General features: G+C 37.9%; 2 protein-coding genes across 6 annotated transcripts; both read right to left on the reverse strand.

Annotated features, from left to right (window-relative positions):
• Positions 1–254: 254 nt before the first annotated feature.
• On the reverse strand, positions 255–10,183 carry LOC127500951 (tissue alpha-L-fucosidase-like). Of its 4 annotated transcripts, none has more exons than XM_051872600.1 (8): positions 9,586–10,178; positions 3,946–4,080; positions 2,667–2,804; positions 2,396–2,501; positions 2,108–2,308; positions 1,814–2,004; positions 1,217–1,319; positions 255–1,121 (listed from the first exon to the last, which is right to left on the reverse strand). In XM_051872600.1, the coding sequence occupies exons 1-8, from the start codon at positions 9,936–9,938 to the stop codon at positions 990–992; spliced, it is 1,359 nt and encodes a 452-aa protein (XP_051728560.1). In that variant the 5' UTR covers positions 9,939–10,178; the 3' UTR covers positions 255–989. The 4 variants fall into 4 exon arrangements, with proteins under 4 accessions (XP_051728560.1, XP_051728559.1, XP_051728561.1 ...); XM_051872599.1 differs by lacking the exons at positions 2,396–2,501; positions 2,667–2,804; positions 3,946–4,080 and adding exons at positions 8,874–8,979; positions 9,153–9,290; positions 9,373–9,507 and having other exon boundaries at positions 9,586–10,155; XM_051872601.1 differs by lacking the exon at positions 9,586–10,178 and adding an exon at positions 4,159–4,624.
• A 499-nt stretch (positions 10,184–10,682) lies between these two features.
• zbtb8b (zinc finger and BTB domain containing 8B) lies at positions 10,683–15,163 on the reverse strand. Of its 2 annotated transcripts, none has more exons than XM_051872595.1 (4): positions 14,814–15,163; positions 12,432–13,483; positions 12,194–12,351; positions 10,683–11,334 (listed from the first exon to the last, which is right to left on the reverse strand). In XM_051872595.1, the coding sequence occupies exons 2-4, from the start codon at positions 13,453–13,455 to the stop codon at positions 11,020–11,022; spliced, it is 1,497 nt and encodes a 498-aa protein (XP_051728555.1). In that variant the 5' UTR covers positions 13,456–13,483; positions 14,814–15,163; the 3' UTR covers positions 10,683–11,019. The 2 variants fall into 2 exon arrangements, with proteins under 2 accessions (XP_051728555.1, XP_051728556.1); XM_051872596.1 differs by lacking the exon at positions 14,814–15,163 and adding an exon at positions 13,615–14,116.
• Positions 15,164–15,430: the final 267 nt, after the last annotated feature.

A 15,430-nucleotide genomic window follows, 5' to 3' on the forward strand; every position in this document is an offset into this window, starting at 1 on the left:
TGATTCATTAGTTCCAAAAAGAAATACAAAACTTGTCCTAATTGAAAGAAAATGTATCAAATGTACAATGTATAACATTTAAATATTAAACATGACTTTTTGTAAGTTATTAAGATTTCTTTGAAACAAAATAGTAAAATAACACTAACATCAGCTAAAATGACATTTCAATTTTATCCATGTGTTCCTAGGTATCTAACCTACAATGATAAACCATTAAATGCAATGAGTAAAAAAACTATTTGAAACTGACATTTAGTTCTCATGTGTTTCACTTGGTCATTTTATTTGAGCAATCAAATACTTTACAATAAAAAACAAAACATACAAAACTTTCTTAAAAGAAATGCATTACAAAAACCAGGCATGTGGACAAAAAAGGAAATATAAATATATTAATATTGCAATAATATTGCACTGTAAAATAAAACAAATGTAATCATTTTACGAAACAGTAAAATTACAATACGAATATTTATGGCTTTGTTGATTTCTTTGTTAAACCACAAAGCTTTTCTTTAGGCAGAAACCCACAGTAGTGCTTCTCTTTTGTTGACAACAGATTTATAAATGATTCTCATTACAAATCCACAAAGATGGTTGTAGCACTTGCAGACATGGAGTTCATGTGGAGCAGTTACTGCGAAACGAGTCGCTTCACTCTGAAACATCAGACTACAAATTTATATAAATTAATCAAAGCCTTTGAAATATGATAAATCACACTGTAACTTGCGAGTAACAGTTTCATACAGTATACTTGCCATTGCTGATTTGTACTCTCATTTAGTGCTGGCTGTAATAAATGTATTTGAAAACGCAGCATTATGCAGTTTGTTTAATAATTATGACCATTTTGCAGTTCACATGGGTCATACTTCTCAAGTAGGAAAATACAGAAATCTGTATAAATATATATAAAAAAATAATAAAAAAAAATCACATCCCTGACAATTTCATTAAAAATCTCCACAGAGGTTTTAAAAGCTTTATGCCACCCCGTCCAGCTTGAGGGTCCAGGCTTGAGCTGGTGAGGAAGGCAGTTCAGGCAGCTGCACAGTCAGTCCTGTTGATTGCAGAGGAATCCATTTCAAAGGCTCAGGGTTCCCCAACAAAGTCACCTAAACAAAGTGCAAAAAGAAACAGATAATTTATCGATGCCTTACCAAAAAATAACATTTTATTCCTAAATTCTAATGAATTCATAAATATTTACCACTGTGCTGTTGGAGGTTTTGGGCATCGAAAGCTTAAAGGTGTTTTGCATGGGATTGGAGGTGAAGATCGCATAAACAGTGCTGGTGTTTTTTGAAGTATACCTGGAATTAAAGGAAAATGTAAAACATTCTATTAAAGCTGTGAAACATCATTCATTTTAACTATACTACAAGCTAACTAAGACTAAATTAAAACTCCAGAAACCGGCAGAGAAGGAAGCAAAACTACAGTTGAGGAATCCAGGCTGCTTATAAAAAGACCAAGAAGTCGTCAAATCATTAATGACAATAAAATCATCATATGATCGGTAACGTCAACATTTCACTCTAGATTTCAACTATTTTACTACATCCTACCCCTATCAGCTTGGCTCATGAATATTAATTTAATTCAGTAAGGCACTTATGATTGGTCATAATTTTATGCAGTGGCCTTTAAATCTTAAATTATAATTTTCTCACATGGTTCCTCTTAAACTGATCAAAGTCTCTAGGTGACACTGCTTTCACAGCTGGAGCTTCTGAAATTTTTTGCTTCACAGGTTTGAACTGTGAGGCATAGAATGATAAGAGGAAGTTAAAAAACATCAACACACCAGACAAGAACAGTAGCATTCTCAGATTGAGCTCTCCAAGGTTTAGTTGCATAGATGGCTTCACCGTTGATCTTCAGCCAGGCTCCAATTCCTCTGAGACGTTCCTCAAAGACAGGTGCGATCACGCCGTCTGCTGTGGGCCCCACATTCAACAGGTAATTCCCCCCTAAGGCCACGGTGTAGACCAGGTCCTGTGGTCACAACATATGAGAGGATAAAACGTACTTGACTAGACACTACATGAACTTTCATATACTTGTGTGTCCATATGTTCCATTCATATACACATCGCACCTTTATGATGGCTGGTAGATCCATCAGTTCACTTAGCTTCATGTCTCTGCGATACCCCCATGAATATATGTCCACTGACTGGCATTTCTCCCACTTGTGATTAGGCAGCTGTCCAGGAGTGAACTTGTCCGCACAGTTATAATAACCTCCATGTTTGCAGGAACAGCCCGCCCCCCATCTGTCATTGGTCACTACCACATCCTGTAAGGAGCGCAATAATAAGGTCAGTATGATCAGAATTCAAATTTGAGATATTAAAATAAAAATTACATGACAGGATGATCTCACTTTGACTGGACTGTCGTTGTAGAGCCAGGCAAGGAATTCTGTAGAGTTCCAATAAGTGTCAGGTGCTTCCCAGTCCCCATCTGACCAAATCAAGTCTGGCTTGTACCTGAGATGTCAAAAACATCAACTAACCGTTTCATAAATGTAAAACCATATACACAATGTAGGCTGTAATGGCTGATCTTTACACAGACAAATACAACTGAACAGTCAGCCAATTGTTCTTTGTTCTCCAGCCCGTACCATCACATGACTGATGCTGCAAATTTACCTGTTGACCAGATTGGTGAGTTCTGGCAAAACTTTTTTTGCAACATACTCCTGGGTCTTGAAACCAGCTTGCTTGTCACTCAGGTAGAAGGGATTGAACCATTCATACAGAGAGCTGTAGAGTCCATAATGCAGAGACCTAATACAAAAAATTGAACAGTTTTGGATACAATTCAGAAAAGAAAAAGTTCTTAAAAAAACCTTACTGAGATATCCACTATTTTTAACGTAAGGGTAGTCAGTCACATCCACTTTTAATTTGAATGTGCAAGGCTTTGCGTAAGCCGAAGTTGTACAAGCATTCTGTTATGCTACTTGATGTTGTAAACTGGTATTTGATAGCATATTAATTTATCATCGTAATAATAAACACACTGGTTTGCAGTGTGAATTGTTTTACCGTTTATTTCACTTTGTTATTATTCTAGTTATTTACCTAAATTGCAACTGTTGGGTTCCAGAAATAAAAATCCCATTCATTTTCTCAATAGAGGAATTGATTTTTATTGATAATTTATAACCTTTAAAGACAAACCTACTGTGAGTTACTATGAGGTTATTAATCGATGCTCTATGCCTTTGTTGAAGCCATGTGCCATTATTATTTTAACTTGTTTTTTTTAAATAATCATGTTCAACAGTGGATTTATTGGAGAAAAACTACATTACCCATGATTCTGCAAGTGCCCACCCACTGCCGTGAAGCAAAGCGAAAGTTCCTTACGCACTCAAACTACTTAAATATATATGCATATTTTGCAATAAAAGTCAAATATATTGCATCATTATCTATAATCAAAATCTTTAAATCAATAGTTTTATATTCATTGTTTTTAATTCAGATGTCATTTGCAGTGGTTCATGGGATTGTAGTTCTTTCCCTCATTAAAGCCTCATTACAGTCTTTTTGTCAGATTTTCGAATACTTTTTTGCTTCAAATCAAAGTTTGTAATGTGATTCACGTCGTATATGGCTATTTTTAAGTTTTATTTTTTTTTTACTTTTCTTTTCTATATATAATTTCTATATTTATATAATTTCTATAAAGAACAACGGTAAAAGACATCTGTTGTTGAAAAAGATAATTTATGTAATAGTTAAATGACTGATTTTTGTTGTAAGATGTACGAGGTCTATCTACTAGATTATTATGCATATATGTATGTTTTGTAATGGTTTTCCCCTGATGAAAATATTTGCAGGAAAAAGCTTACTTCCGCGTTGAAAGGATAATGTAGCATTTAGCACCTGTCTCTCCAGACAAAGAAGCAAACAATACCTCTTTCTTATTGCCTTGCCTAAATCTCCAACAAGATCCCTGTGAGGTCCATTATCAACAGAATTCCAATTCCAGGAATTTGGGGACCCCCAATTTGTGAAGCCTTCATGGTGTTTCGATGTGAGGACCACATATCTGAAAAGAATGAAAAACTAAATTATAAATACGTAGAACAAACACAGGGAGCGTCACTGCCAAACGCATATCGCCTACTTTGCTCCTGAAGCTTCGAAGATATCAGCCCACTCATCAGGATCAAAAAACTGCGCGTGGAAATCAGGTGCGAAGTCGGTATAGCTGAATCCAGGGGGGTAGTTTTTGATCATGTACAGGATATATTTAATTTCATGTGCGCCCTTCCAGTTCCACCAGAACCACTCGCTGCCGAACGCGGGCACTGAAAACACCCCCCAATGAACGAAGATCCCGAACTTCACCGTCGTCGTACCATTCAGGCAGAGGTCTGGAGTCCAGACTGGCCCAATCTGGTGTATATCGAGCCCCGTTTGATGATGCGCATGATAGTAAACAAATAAGGAGCGATATCTGACTCAGAGTCACCTGCATGATGATAACAACTTACAGATGCGAAGCTCGTGCACTGTGATCAGTAAAAGTGAACTTAATGCATGAATGTTAGTATGCACCAATTTCCGCACTAGATATTTCTGCCTACATAACTTACGTTTCAACATAATGCAAATCCAGACAACCAGTTTGTATTTCCTGGTTAACCATATGACATGAAACATGTGACTTCAACACATGACTTATCTTTAAAACCACTTGTAACAATGGATGAGGAACCAATACAATATAACGTGTTAGGGAATCGGACTGGTGAAAGAAAAGGGTTTCGCTTCCCATCCGAGCTAATCGCTGCCACTTTAATTTTTCCCTTTTGTAAAAGGAGAAATGCCAGTTTCACTAACTTTAATATTTGAATTTAAAACAAAATTTCCTTCTCAAAAACAAAATGAAAAAATGAGCAATATGACTTGAATAACCTCTTGGTAAGTAGCAAAAGTAATGTTTATAGGCTAGTCAAGATAATGCATACATTACAGCCTAAATAATGGATAACTGTAACAATTGTTCTTTTGCAAAACAAAACAAAAAACAGCTCAGCATGTTTTTAGGTTTATGATGACAAACATACTCATAACACTGTTAGTTAATTAAACAAATGAAATGACAAGACCATTGACATGGTCTCTAAGGGTACGTTTACACGACAAGGATATACCTAAAAGCTCACTGTGATTTTGCCAAGTAAGACATGTTCCTGGATCAACATATTTTGTTGATCCTGGAACAACATTCTTATCTGAAAATTTAGTCATAACCCCATTCCTACCCCTAAACCTATCCCTACCCATAATTTATCCCTAAAATCAGAGGGAAATGATAGGTGAATAACACTGACGTAGAAGCACTTAACCCTGGGGCACGTTCGATGGGTCCATGTAAAGTGACTACTGTAACATAAAAATACTATACATATTTATATATTTTGCTATTGTATTTTGGAGTGACACTTTCATAAACTTTTCTATTCTCATCTGATTATATAATGGTAAATATTACAATATCATAGCACAACAATAGTGATAATCAATAATGATAAGCCTAATACTCACAATAAAAATAATAAGGTCATATAGATCATAACACAGTCTCGGAGGTAAGAAGTGGATTATCCTTCAGTGTTTGTCTTTTCATCCTGAAATGCGAGGTTGGATCACAGTTTCCACAAATCCCTTCACTCGATTGGGATGTTCTCTTTTATTCTGGACAGCAAGGGCAGTGACTGTAACATCGAGCGTATTTTGCAGTATTAAACACGTATTTATACCGATTTCATCAGGCTCCGAAAATTCTTCAAAAAGAACACAAAGAATGGCCTTCTCAGCTGCCATAGTTGCAACTCTTGCGTCATCAGAACAGGGTGTTCAACGTTTGCAACGTTTTGTCGGGGCTGAACGCAGCCCTGGTTGTAAGCCTAAACTTGACATAAACGGTAAACTTTTCCCTCAAATCTGATTGGTTGATTGGAATGTTGATCCTGGAACATGTTGTACTTCGTAAAATCACGTTCACCATGCTTAAAATGGAGAAGTTTTTCCTTTGAGTCTTCCGCGTACAGACGACACTATTGTCAGAACCATCCCCATTCATACGAATCCGTGAAAATGACTAAAAACGCTGTATTCTGCTGGGAGGCCATTAGATGGCGATGAAACAAACTGAACATGTAGTGCGCATGTGCATGACGTCATCGTTTTCGCAGATTCGCGTTTTTGTTGTTTACACGGAGACCGTTTTCAAAAACTTTCACCTTGAAACCTATTTTCAAAAGTTTGCGTTTTCAGACCACCAAAACGCCGTTGTCGTGTAAATGAACGGCCAAACGCATAAAAGGTTTTTAGTTGAAAATGGTGTCATGTAAACGGCCCCTAAGAAGTGTAGCCTACTTTAAATAAAAAAATATTAATTCAAACATAATCCATAATTGGCCACTGCAAATGTATACTAAACACAAATATAACGTTACACAGCTTTCCCAGTAATGTTTTCAATACAAATTAATCTTTTAATTCCAACAAATAATTAAATAATCTTTTCTATTCCACAAATAATGTGAAGGAAAAGTGATTAGAACTTTAGACACACCCTTCCTCAGCCTCTTTTTCTATGACAAAGAATGATTTTTTTTCTTCTTCACTATTTCTTACAATTTGGAAGTCTCATCAGTTTGTTTGGGCAAATAATAAAATGACACTAGCATCAGCTGAAATTATGTTTCCATTTTAGCCCTAGGTTATCTAATATGCAATGTTATCTAAGATTATGAGAAGCCGGAAATTAACAATCTGAAAATGACATTTGGTTTTGGTGTCTTTTAGTCAGATGTTTTTATTGAGCAATCGTATCAAATCATCTGGATAAAAATAAAAACTTGATTTATACAAAACTTTCTTAAAACAAATGTCATTAAAATCTTTTTTAAAAAGTTTTAAAGGCTTTATGCCACCCCGTCCAGCTTGAGGGTCCAGGCTTGAGCGGGTGAGGAAGGCAGTTCAGGCAGCTGCACAGTCAGTCCTGTTGATTGCAGAGGAATCCATTTCAAAGGCTCAGGGTTCCCCAACAAAGTCACCTGAATAGAGAGGAAATATACTTAAATTATATCATAAAAGTAATTTTATTTAATTTACAAAAAAAATAACATTTTATTCCTTAAACCTGATGAATTCATAAATATTTACCACTGTGCTGTTGGAGGTTTTGGGCATCGAAAGCTTAAAGGTGTTTTGCATGGGATTGGAGGTGAAGATCGCATAAACAGTGCTGGTGTTTTTTGAAGTATACCTGGAATTGGAGGAAAAAAATAAAATAAATTATTGAGTGTGCTAATTAAAGGGTTAGTTCACCCAAAAATGAAATTTCTGTAATTAATTACTCACCCTCATGACGTTCCAAACCCGTAAGACCTTTGTTCATCTTCGGAACACAAATGAAGATATTTTTGATGAAATCTGGACTTTCACAGTCCAGAAAGGTACTAAAGACATTGTTAAAATAGTCAACGTGACTGCAGTGGTTCAACCTTAATGTTATGAAGCACTGAACGTAAACAGAGTACGAGAATGACACGGAAGAGCTATTTTTGTTGCGTTTTTGTGCACAAAAAGTATTCTCATCACTTCATAACCTTAAGGTTGAACCACTGCAGTCACGCCGACTATTTAAAGAATGTCTTTAGTACCTTTCTGGGCCTTGAAAGTGTTGGTTAAATTGCTGTCAATGGAGGGGACAGAAAGCTCTTGGATTCCATCAAAAATATCTTAATTTGTGTTCCAAAGATGAACGAAGGTCTTACGGGTGTGGAACGACATGAGGGTGAGTAATTAAATTTTATTTTTGGGGTAAACAATCCCTTTAAGGCCAAACCAACATTCCAGAAACAGTGAGAGAAGGAAGCAAGACTAGAGTTGACTCAATCACAGAAATCCAGGCTGTTTATAAATATGCAGTCAGTAAGAATTCAGATTATTTATGACAATCATATGACCAGTTTACTGACATGTCAACATGTGAACAAGACAAACTTTTGCCCTAAAAATATTTGACATCTACATCCTTCCATATGGAGTGTTGGAATGATGAAAACTGAGGAGCAAAGGGCACACAATATAAACCCTAGCTATCAGCTTAATTAAGTGAGAATAAGTACACAGCAGTTCAGAGCTGGAGCTTCTGAAAGTTTTTCAAAAGGAACAGTAAGGCATAAAAAAATAAGAGGAAGTTTAAACACATCAACACACCAGACAAGAACAGTAGCATTCTCAGATTGAGCTCTCCAAGGTTTAGTTGCATAGATGGCTTCACCGTTGATCTTCAGCCAGGCTCCAATTCCTCTGAGACGTTCCTCAAAGACAGGTACGATCACGCCGTCTGCTGTGGGCCCCACATTCAACAGGTAATTCCCCCCTAAGGCCACGGTGTAGACCAGGTCCTGTGGTCACAACATATGAGAAGTTAAAAACTTACTTGACTAGACACCACACGAACTTTCACATACATTTGTGTCCATGTTTCATTCATATACAATACATTATTTACACTGCAACACATCGCACCTTTATGATGGCTGGTAGATCCATCAGTTCACTTAGCTTCATGTCTCTGCGATACCCCCATGAATATATGTCGACTGACTGGCATTTCTCCCACTTGTGATTAGGCAGCTGTCCAGGAGTGAACTTGTCCGCACAGTTGTAATAACTTCCATGTTTGCAGGAACAGCCTGCCCCCCATCTGTCATTGGTCACTACCACATCCTGTAAGGAGCGCAATAATAAGGTCAGTATGATCAGAATTCAAATTTGAGATATTAAAATAAAAATTACATGACAGGATGATCTCACTTTGACTGGACTGTCGTTGTAGAGCCAGGCGAGGAATTCTGTAGAGTTCCAATAAGTGTCAGGTGCTTCCCAGTCCCCATCAGACCAAATCAAGTCTGGCTTGTACCTGAGATGTTAAAAACATCAACTAACCGTTTCATAAATGTAAAACCATATACACAATGTAGGCTGTAAAGGCTCATCTTTACACAGACAAATACAACTGAACAGTCAGCCTTATTTCATAAACAATTGTTCTTTCTTCCCCGTACCATCACATGACTGATGCTGCAAATTTACCTGTTGACCAGATTGGTGAGTTCTGGCAAAACTTTTTTTGCAACATACTCCTGGGTCTTGAAACCAGCTTGCTTGTCACTCAGGTAGACGGGATTGAACCATTCATACAGAGAGCTGTAGAGTCCATAATGCAGAGACCTAATACAAAATGGATGAATAAAATTGAGAATACTCAAAACCTTACTAAGATATACATTTGTTGCAATTATTCACAAAATACCTCTTTCTTATTGAATAGCCCAAATCTCCAACAAGATCCCTGTGAGGTCCATTATCAACAGAATTCCAATTCCAGGAATTTGGGGACCCCCAGTTTGTGAAGCCTTCATGGTGTTTCGATGTGAGGACCACATATCTGAAAAGAATGAAAAACTAAATTATAAATACGTAGAACAAACACAGGGAGCGTCACTGCCAAACGCATATCGCCTACTTTGCTCCTGAAGCTTCGAAGATATCAGCCCACTCATCAGGATCAAAAAACTGCGCGTGGAAATCAGGTGCGAAGTCGGTATAGCTGAATCCAGGGGGGTAGTTTTTGATCATGAACTGGACATAATTAGACTTTTGTGCGCCCTTCCAGTTCCACCAGAACCACTCGCTGCCGAACGCGGGCACTGAAAACACGCCCCAATGAACGAAGATCCCGAACTTCACCTCGTCGTACCATTCAGGCAGAGGTCTGGAGTCCAGACTGGCCCAATCTGGTGTATATCGAGCCCCGTTTGTTGATGCGCATGATAGTAAACAAAGAAGCAGCGATATCTGACTCAGAGTCACCTGCATGATTGATCACAACTTACAGACGCGAGCTCGTGCACTGTGATCAGTAAAAGTGAATTTCTGCACTAGAGACAGATTCCTGCCGGCTTACGGTGCCTTGTGATTAAACACAATGCATTTTCAAAAACCCGAGCAACCAGTTTGTATTTGCTTCCTGGTTTAATCATATGACATTACGCATGTGACAACCCATGACTTACCTGCAAAAAAAAAAAAAACTCGCCACTATAGGGAATCGGATGGGGACTGGGAACGCAATTAACAATTGTTTACGAGTCTTCACAAAAATGAACCGACTCTTAAGAGTCATTTGCTCGGGAATCGGACTACACTGGTGAAAATATGGTTTCTGTTCCCGTCGGTACTGATTAATGCACAGTAAACGTTTTCTTTGTAAAAGGAGAAATGCCAGTTTATAAATGAAAGCGATTCAGCTGCAAATGTTTTTCTTATCTTAACATTTTTTAATTTTTTTTAAAGAAGATATTTTTAATTGCTTTCTCAAAAACAAAATGAAGGGGGAGGGGGAAAGCATTTTTACTTTCATAACTTCTTGGCAAATAACAAAGGTATGTTTAGGCTAAACAATAACACAAATACAGTTTTGGTTATTTAGACTATGTAACAATTCATGATGACAAAGCATTTTACTTCTGGAACATAAACAATACTCACTGTTAATTAATCAAGCAAACAAGTGAATTGACAAGACCACTGAAACAGTCCCTGAAAAGTATTTAAGGCAGATCACTTTAAAGCATAAAAATATTTATTAACACAACTGCCACAACACATTCAAATCCGTTGTGTCCTCATTGTCATACAGCAAAATATGTTCATAATCCATAGCTACTGTAGATTTGTACTAAACCCAAACATATTGTTTCAAAGCTTTCCCAGCTGTGTAATGTTTCTAATACAAATTAATCTTTTAATTCCACCAAATAATTAACCGTCTTTTCTAACTCACAAAAATATATTAAAGAAAGTGACTAAACCGGTAGTTTGTTACCAGTAGAGCGTTGGTCACACCCTACCTCAGCCTCTTATGCATGTCCTTTATTTATTTGGTAAACAAGTGTAACTATGGTAATGAATCTACCATTCCATTCTCCCCAAGCTGCTTTGCAACATTCTGCTTATCATCCTGTCCAGCAGTACTAGCACTCGCCTCCGCTTCATCCCCTTCCACTATAAACATGGGCCAATCAGAGTCTCTAGCGCCCCTTTCCATAGCCTCAGACTGGATGCTGAGGTTCATGGAGGAGGGATCCTCATTAGTTGTAGTAACAAAAGTGCAGCCATCGCAAAGTCCAAATCGCTTCATTCCCTGGGACACAATGCCTGAGAACACTCGACGACAGCCTTTGCAAACAATGGGCCAGGTGGAGCGATGGACCTTAAAGAAAAATATACATTTAAACAGAGACATAAATCAATTTAATCAGTTGATTAAAATAATTAATCACAATCCACCTCATGATTTTTTAGCATGATTACCTCAGATTTGAACTGGCTGAAATTTGGCTGTATTTTTAATGTAGTGTATTTGTTTTAAAGGGATAGTTCACACAAAAATTAAAATTCTGTTATTAATTACTCACCCTTATGTCATTCCACATCCGTAAGACCTTCGTTCATCTTCGGAACACAAATTAAGATCTTTTTGATGAAATCCGAGAGGTATATGACTCATCAATAGACGGCAATTTAACCACCACTTTCAAGGTCCAGAAAGGTACTAAAGACATCGTTAAAAAAGTCGACGTGACTGCAGTGGTTCAACCTTAATTTTATGAAGCGACGAGAATACTTTTTGTGCGTAAAAACAAAACAAAAATATCAACTTTATTCAACAATATCCTCTTTTCTGTGTCATTCTCATACGCTGTTTATGTTCAGCACTTCCTGGTTCTACGTCAGAACGGCAGCTCAGTATTATATCTCCGATTTCATCAAAAATATCTTAATTTGTGTTCCAAAGATGAACGAAGGTCTTACTGGTGTGGAACGACATGAGGGTGAGTAATTAATGACAGAATTTTCATTTTTAGGTGAACTAACCCTTTAATATTGACACCTGCTCATGTTCTTACTCTGGCCAGTCTTTAGAACAAAATGAAACAAATTTATAGCAAATTCAGTAAATAGGTTAACTGTGCAATACGTTTAATTCTATTAAACATATTTATCTCAAAAGCAATCTTTGTCAGCTCTATAGCTACACATTCAAATATTCCTCAGGGCTTAAGACTTACAGAAATTGCATGAGTGCGAAGATGTTCTTGTCGTGTGAAACGTTTGCCGCACACCTCACAAGGATACGGCCTTTCTCCTGTGTGGCAGCGGATGTGTCTTTTCAAAATGCCCTTCTGTTTGGCCGTATATGGGCAGAACGGACATTTGTGCAGTCTCCCTGTGTAAACATGCATATAAATTACAGCACAACTCAAAAATGATTGTTTTCCTGTAGCAATTTTATCCAGCATCTCTCACCTGGATCATCCCCATACCAGTCATTCTGAATCTCCATCCCACAGGGGACAGGAGGACCAAGTACATCATCACCACGGCCGAATCCAACGTACCCCAAACTCTGGGAATAGTGTTCATCCCGGTTTGGGTTCATCCCCGCTCTGTACAGCACGTCTGGAAACTGCTTCATAGGACAGTTAGCAAATGATACGGAGGAGTGTTCAGTGCTTGGAGCCGGGCTAGTGTTAACTGTTCTTTCCCCGTCGTGATTTGGACCTTGATAAAGAGTCGTTTCTTTGGATTCCCGTGAAGATTCGCCCTCTTCATCAGGGTCATACTCTATTTTGGGGTTCACCAACCCCAGAAGCAGACCTGGGGTGGATGAGTTGACTAAATCTGGGCCTGGGCTGATCTTCAGTGGAGCATTCATGGGAGGATGGTTGGGAAATGCTCCTTGAGAGTTTTCGCTCTCTGAGTCTTTACTACTGGTGGCCGCTGGTGTGCAGATAGCAGCCGTTGGGGCATCATCAGGGCTGAGGGCTTCGGTGACCTGACAGGTCCTTTGGTCGGCTTCGGAAGTGGATGCCACAGGGGCACTAGTGACTGAAAGTGGGGTTGCACTATGATCCAAGCCCTCCCTGTCCTTGTGTCTCTCCCTCTCCCTGTTACAGATCTCCAGGGATGATTTAATGTAGCCCTTACAAAAGTTCACCACATCGGTCATCTGTAGGTAGCTCGCAGCTGACATTATTTCAATGACATTGTCGCTGCGCAGGTCCAGGTGACCTGAATACAAAAAGTCCAGGATGAAGGAGAACGCCTCGGCTGTGACGATGTCCAGAGAGGCCGTGCTGTGTCGCTGACCATTGTCTTTTAGGTAATGCACCAGCAAAGCCCGAAAATAACCACTGCTGGCGAAGAGAATATTACGATGTGCTTTGAAAACACGTCCCTCTACTATGATGCTGCAGTCACAGAAGAAGTCCCTCTTACGCTGTTCGTTCAGCTCTGACAAGAGCCTGGACAGATAGGAAGGAACCTCCATATTCACCGTAGGAGAGCCATATGTTTCTCTGTTAGGGTTAAAGAATAAATCAATGAATCGTTGATCATGCGAAAGATATCCTATGAAATAATTCCATATTCTCAAACTCTTAAAGGGTTAGTTCACCCAAAAATAAAATTTCTGTAATTTATTACTCACCCTTATGTCATTTTTTCATCTTCGGAACTCAAAAAATCCAACGTGACTACAGTGGTTCAACCTTAATGTTATGAAGCGACGATAATACTTTTTGTGCGCAAAAACAAAACAAAAATAACGACTTTGTTCAACAAATTAGTTTCTCCCCGGTCATTCTCCTACGCTATTTTCGTTGCAGCGCTTCCAGGTTCTACGTCAGAACGCCAGCTCAGTATTGGCCAACGCCTGGTCACGTGAGCAGCACGACGCATGTGTGTGATGCTAGCACAGGAGCCGGACAATACTGAGCCGGCGTTCGGATGTAAACACAGAAGTGCTGAACTGCATCAACTGCGTACAAGTCTGACAGGGTAGAGAAGAAATTGTTGAATAAAAGTCGTTATTTTTTATTTGTTTTTGCACACAAAAAGTATTCTCATCACTTCATAACATTAAGGTTGAACCACTGCAGTCACGTCGACTGTTTTAACGATGTCTTTAATACCTTTCTGGACCTTGAATGAAGGTAATTACGGGTGTGGAACGACATGAGGGTGAGTAATTAATGACAGAAATTTCATTTTTGGGTGAACTACCCTTTAAAAGCTTCTTATAAGCTTCACAAACATAAAATTGGGTAACGAGACGTCCCCGTTTTTTTTGTCACACATCTTAACTAGTTGAGTGAAAGTAAACCCTGATATTAATTAATAAATAAATAAATCATAATCACCTAAACAATTTCACTTGCAACAATTACATTTGCAAAAAGCACATAATTTGTGCGTTTAGCCTAAGATACAAAATGATAGGTCCAATTAAAGATAGTAAAGATCCATTTCTAAAAACACAAACATAATATAACATTTGAAGATGTAAAAAAGGGTGTAATTACTGTATACAGTATATATTCACAGTTAACTGCACAATTCGCCATATAAACATTTAAGGTGGAATATAGATTATCGAATCACTGTCACAATCATATCAAAAGCTGACCAAATCGAGCTCGCGCTACACATCAGTGGTTATAATTCACGAATAATAGAAATGCATAGCATATGTTATGTTTTACAGCAATGAAGTTAAGTAATAATCGAATTATGGGAAGCAATCCGATCCAGTGCACACGGAACAACAGTGTATGAAAAACACATGACTACTATCTTTGATGCTAAAAACTGATTGTTCGACGACAACAGTAATTTGTTTATACTTACATTTAAGTGTATGGCTGGTTGTTGTTCATGATGGTCTTTTAAAAATGTCTCCCTGTTGACTGCTTCCTGATTTCTACTTTATACTTCCTGTCGCTGCCATAGAATCGGGCGGAGTGTACGACCCCGAAATTGCTCCCTATCCCCTATATAGTGCACTACTTTGAGTGTCAGCGGCATCCACATATTTATACTCACAATATACTCTGATTTAGAGTGTACAACCGAAGTACAATCTTCTAAACACTATAGAGGTAACGCGGAGAGGACTGACGAACTGAAAGAGAGTTTGAAGCTCCGTTATGGAGTCATTCCTATGTTCCCAAGTAGGTTAGGGTCCCACCCCGCCCTCACAAATCCCATGCAGATTTTTTTTTTTTTTTTTTTTTTTTTTTTACTTTTGTCATGATGAATCATTACTTGATTAAAACATATTGAAATAGAGAGACCATGTTTAATTTAAAATTAATTTAAATTAAATTATCAAGTCTTAAGCTTAATATCAAGTGTTACTTTCTTCACTAATTCACAGGAAGAAATTATAATTTGGTGGGTGAAATATGGATAAAAAAATATGCAGTAATCACTCAAACTTGTAACCTAAAGGCATTCACTTTCAA

The sequence above is a fragment of the Ctenopharyngodon idella genome, chromosome 19 (genome assembly GCF_019924925.1).
Source record: "Ctenopharyngodon idella isolate HZGC_01 chromosome 19, HZGC01, whole genome shotgun sequence".
NCBI classification, from domain to species: Eukaryota; Metazoa; Chordata; class Actinopteri; order Cypriniformes; family Xenocyprididae; genus Ctenopharyngodon; species Ctenopharyngodon idella.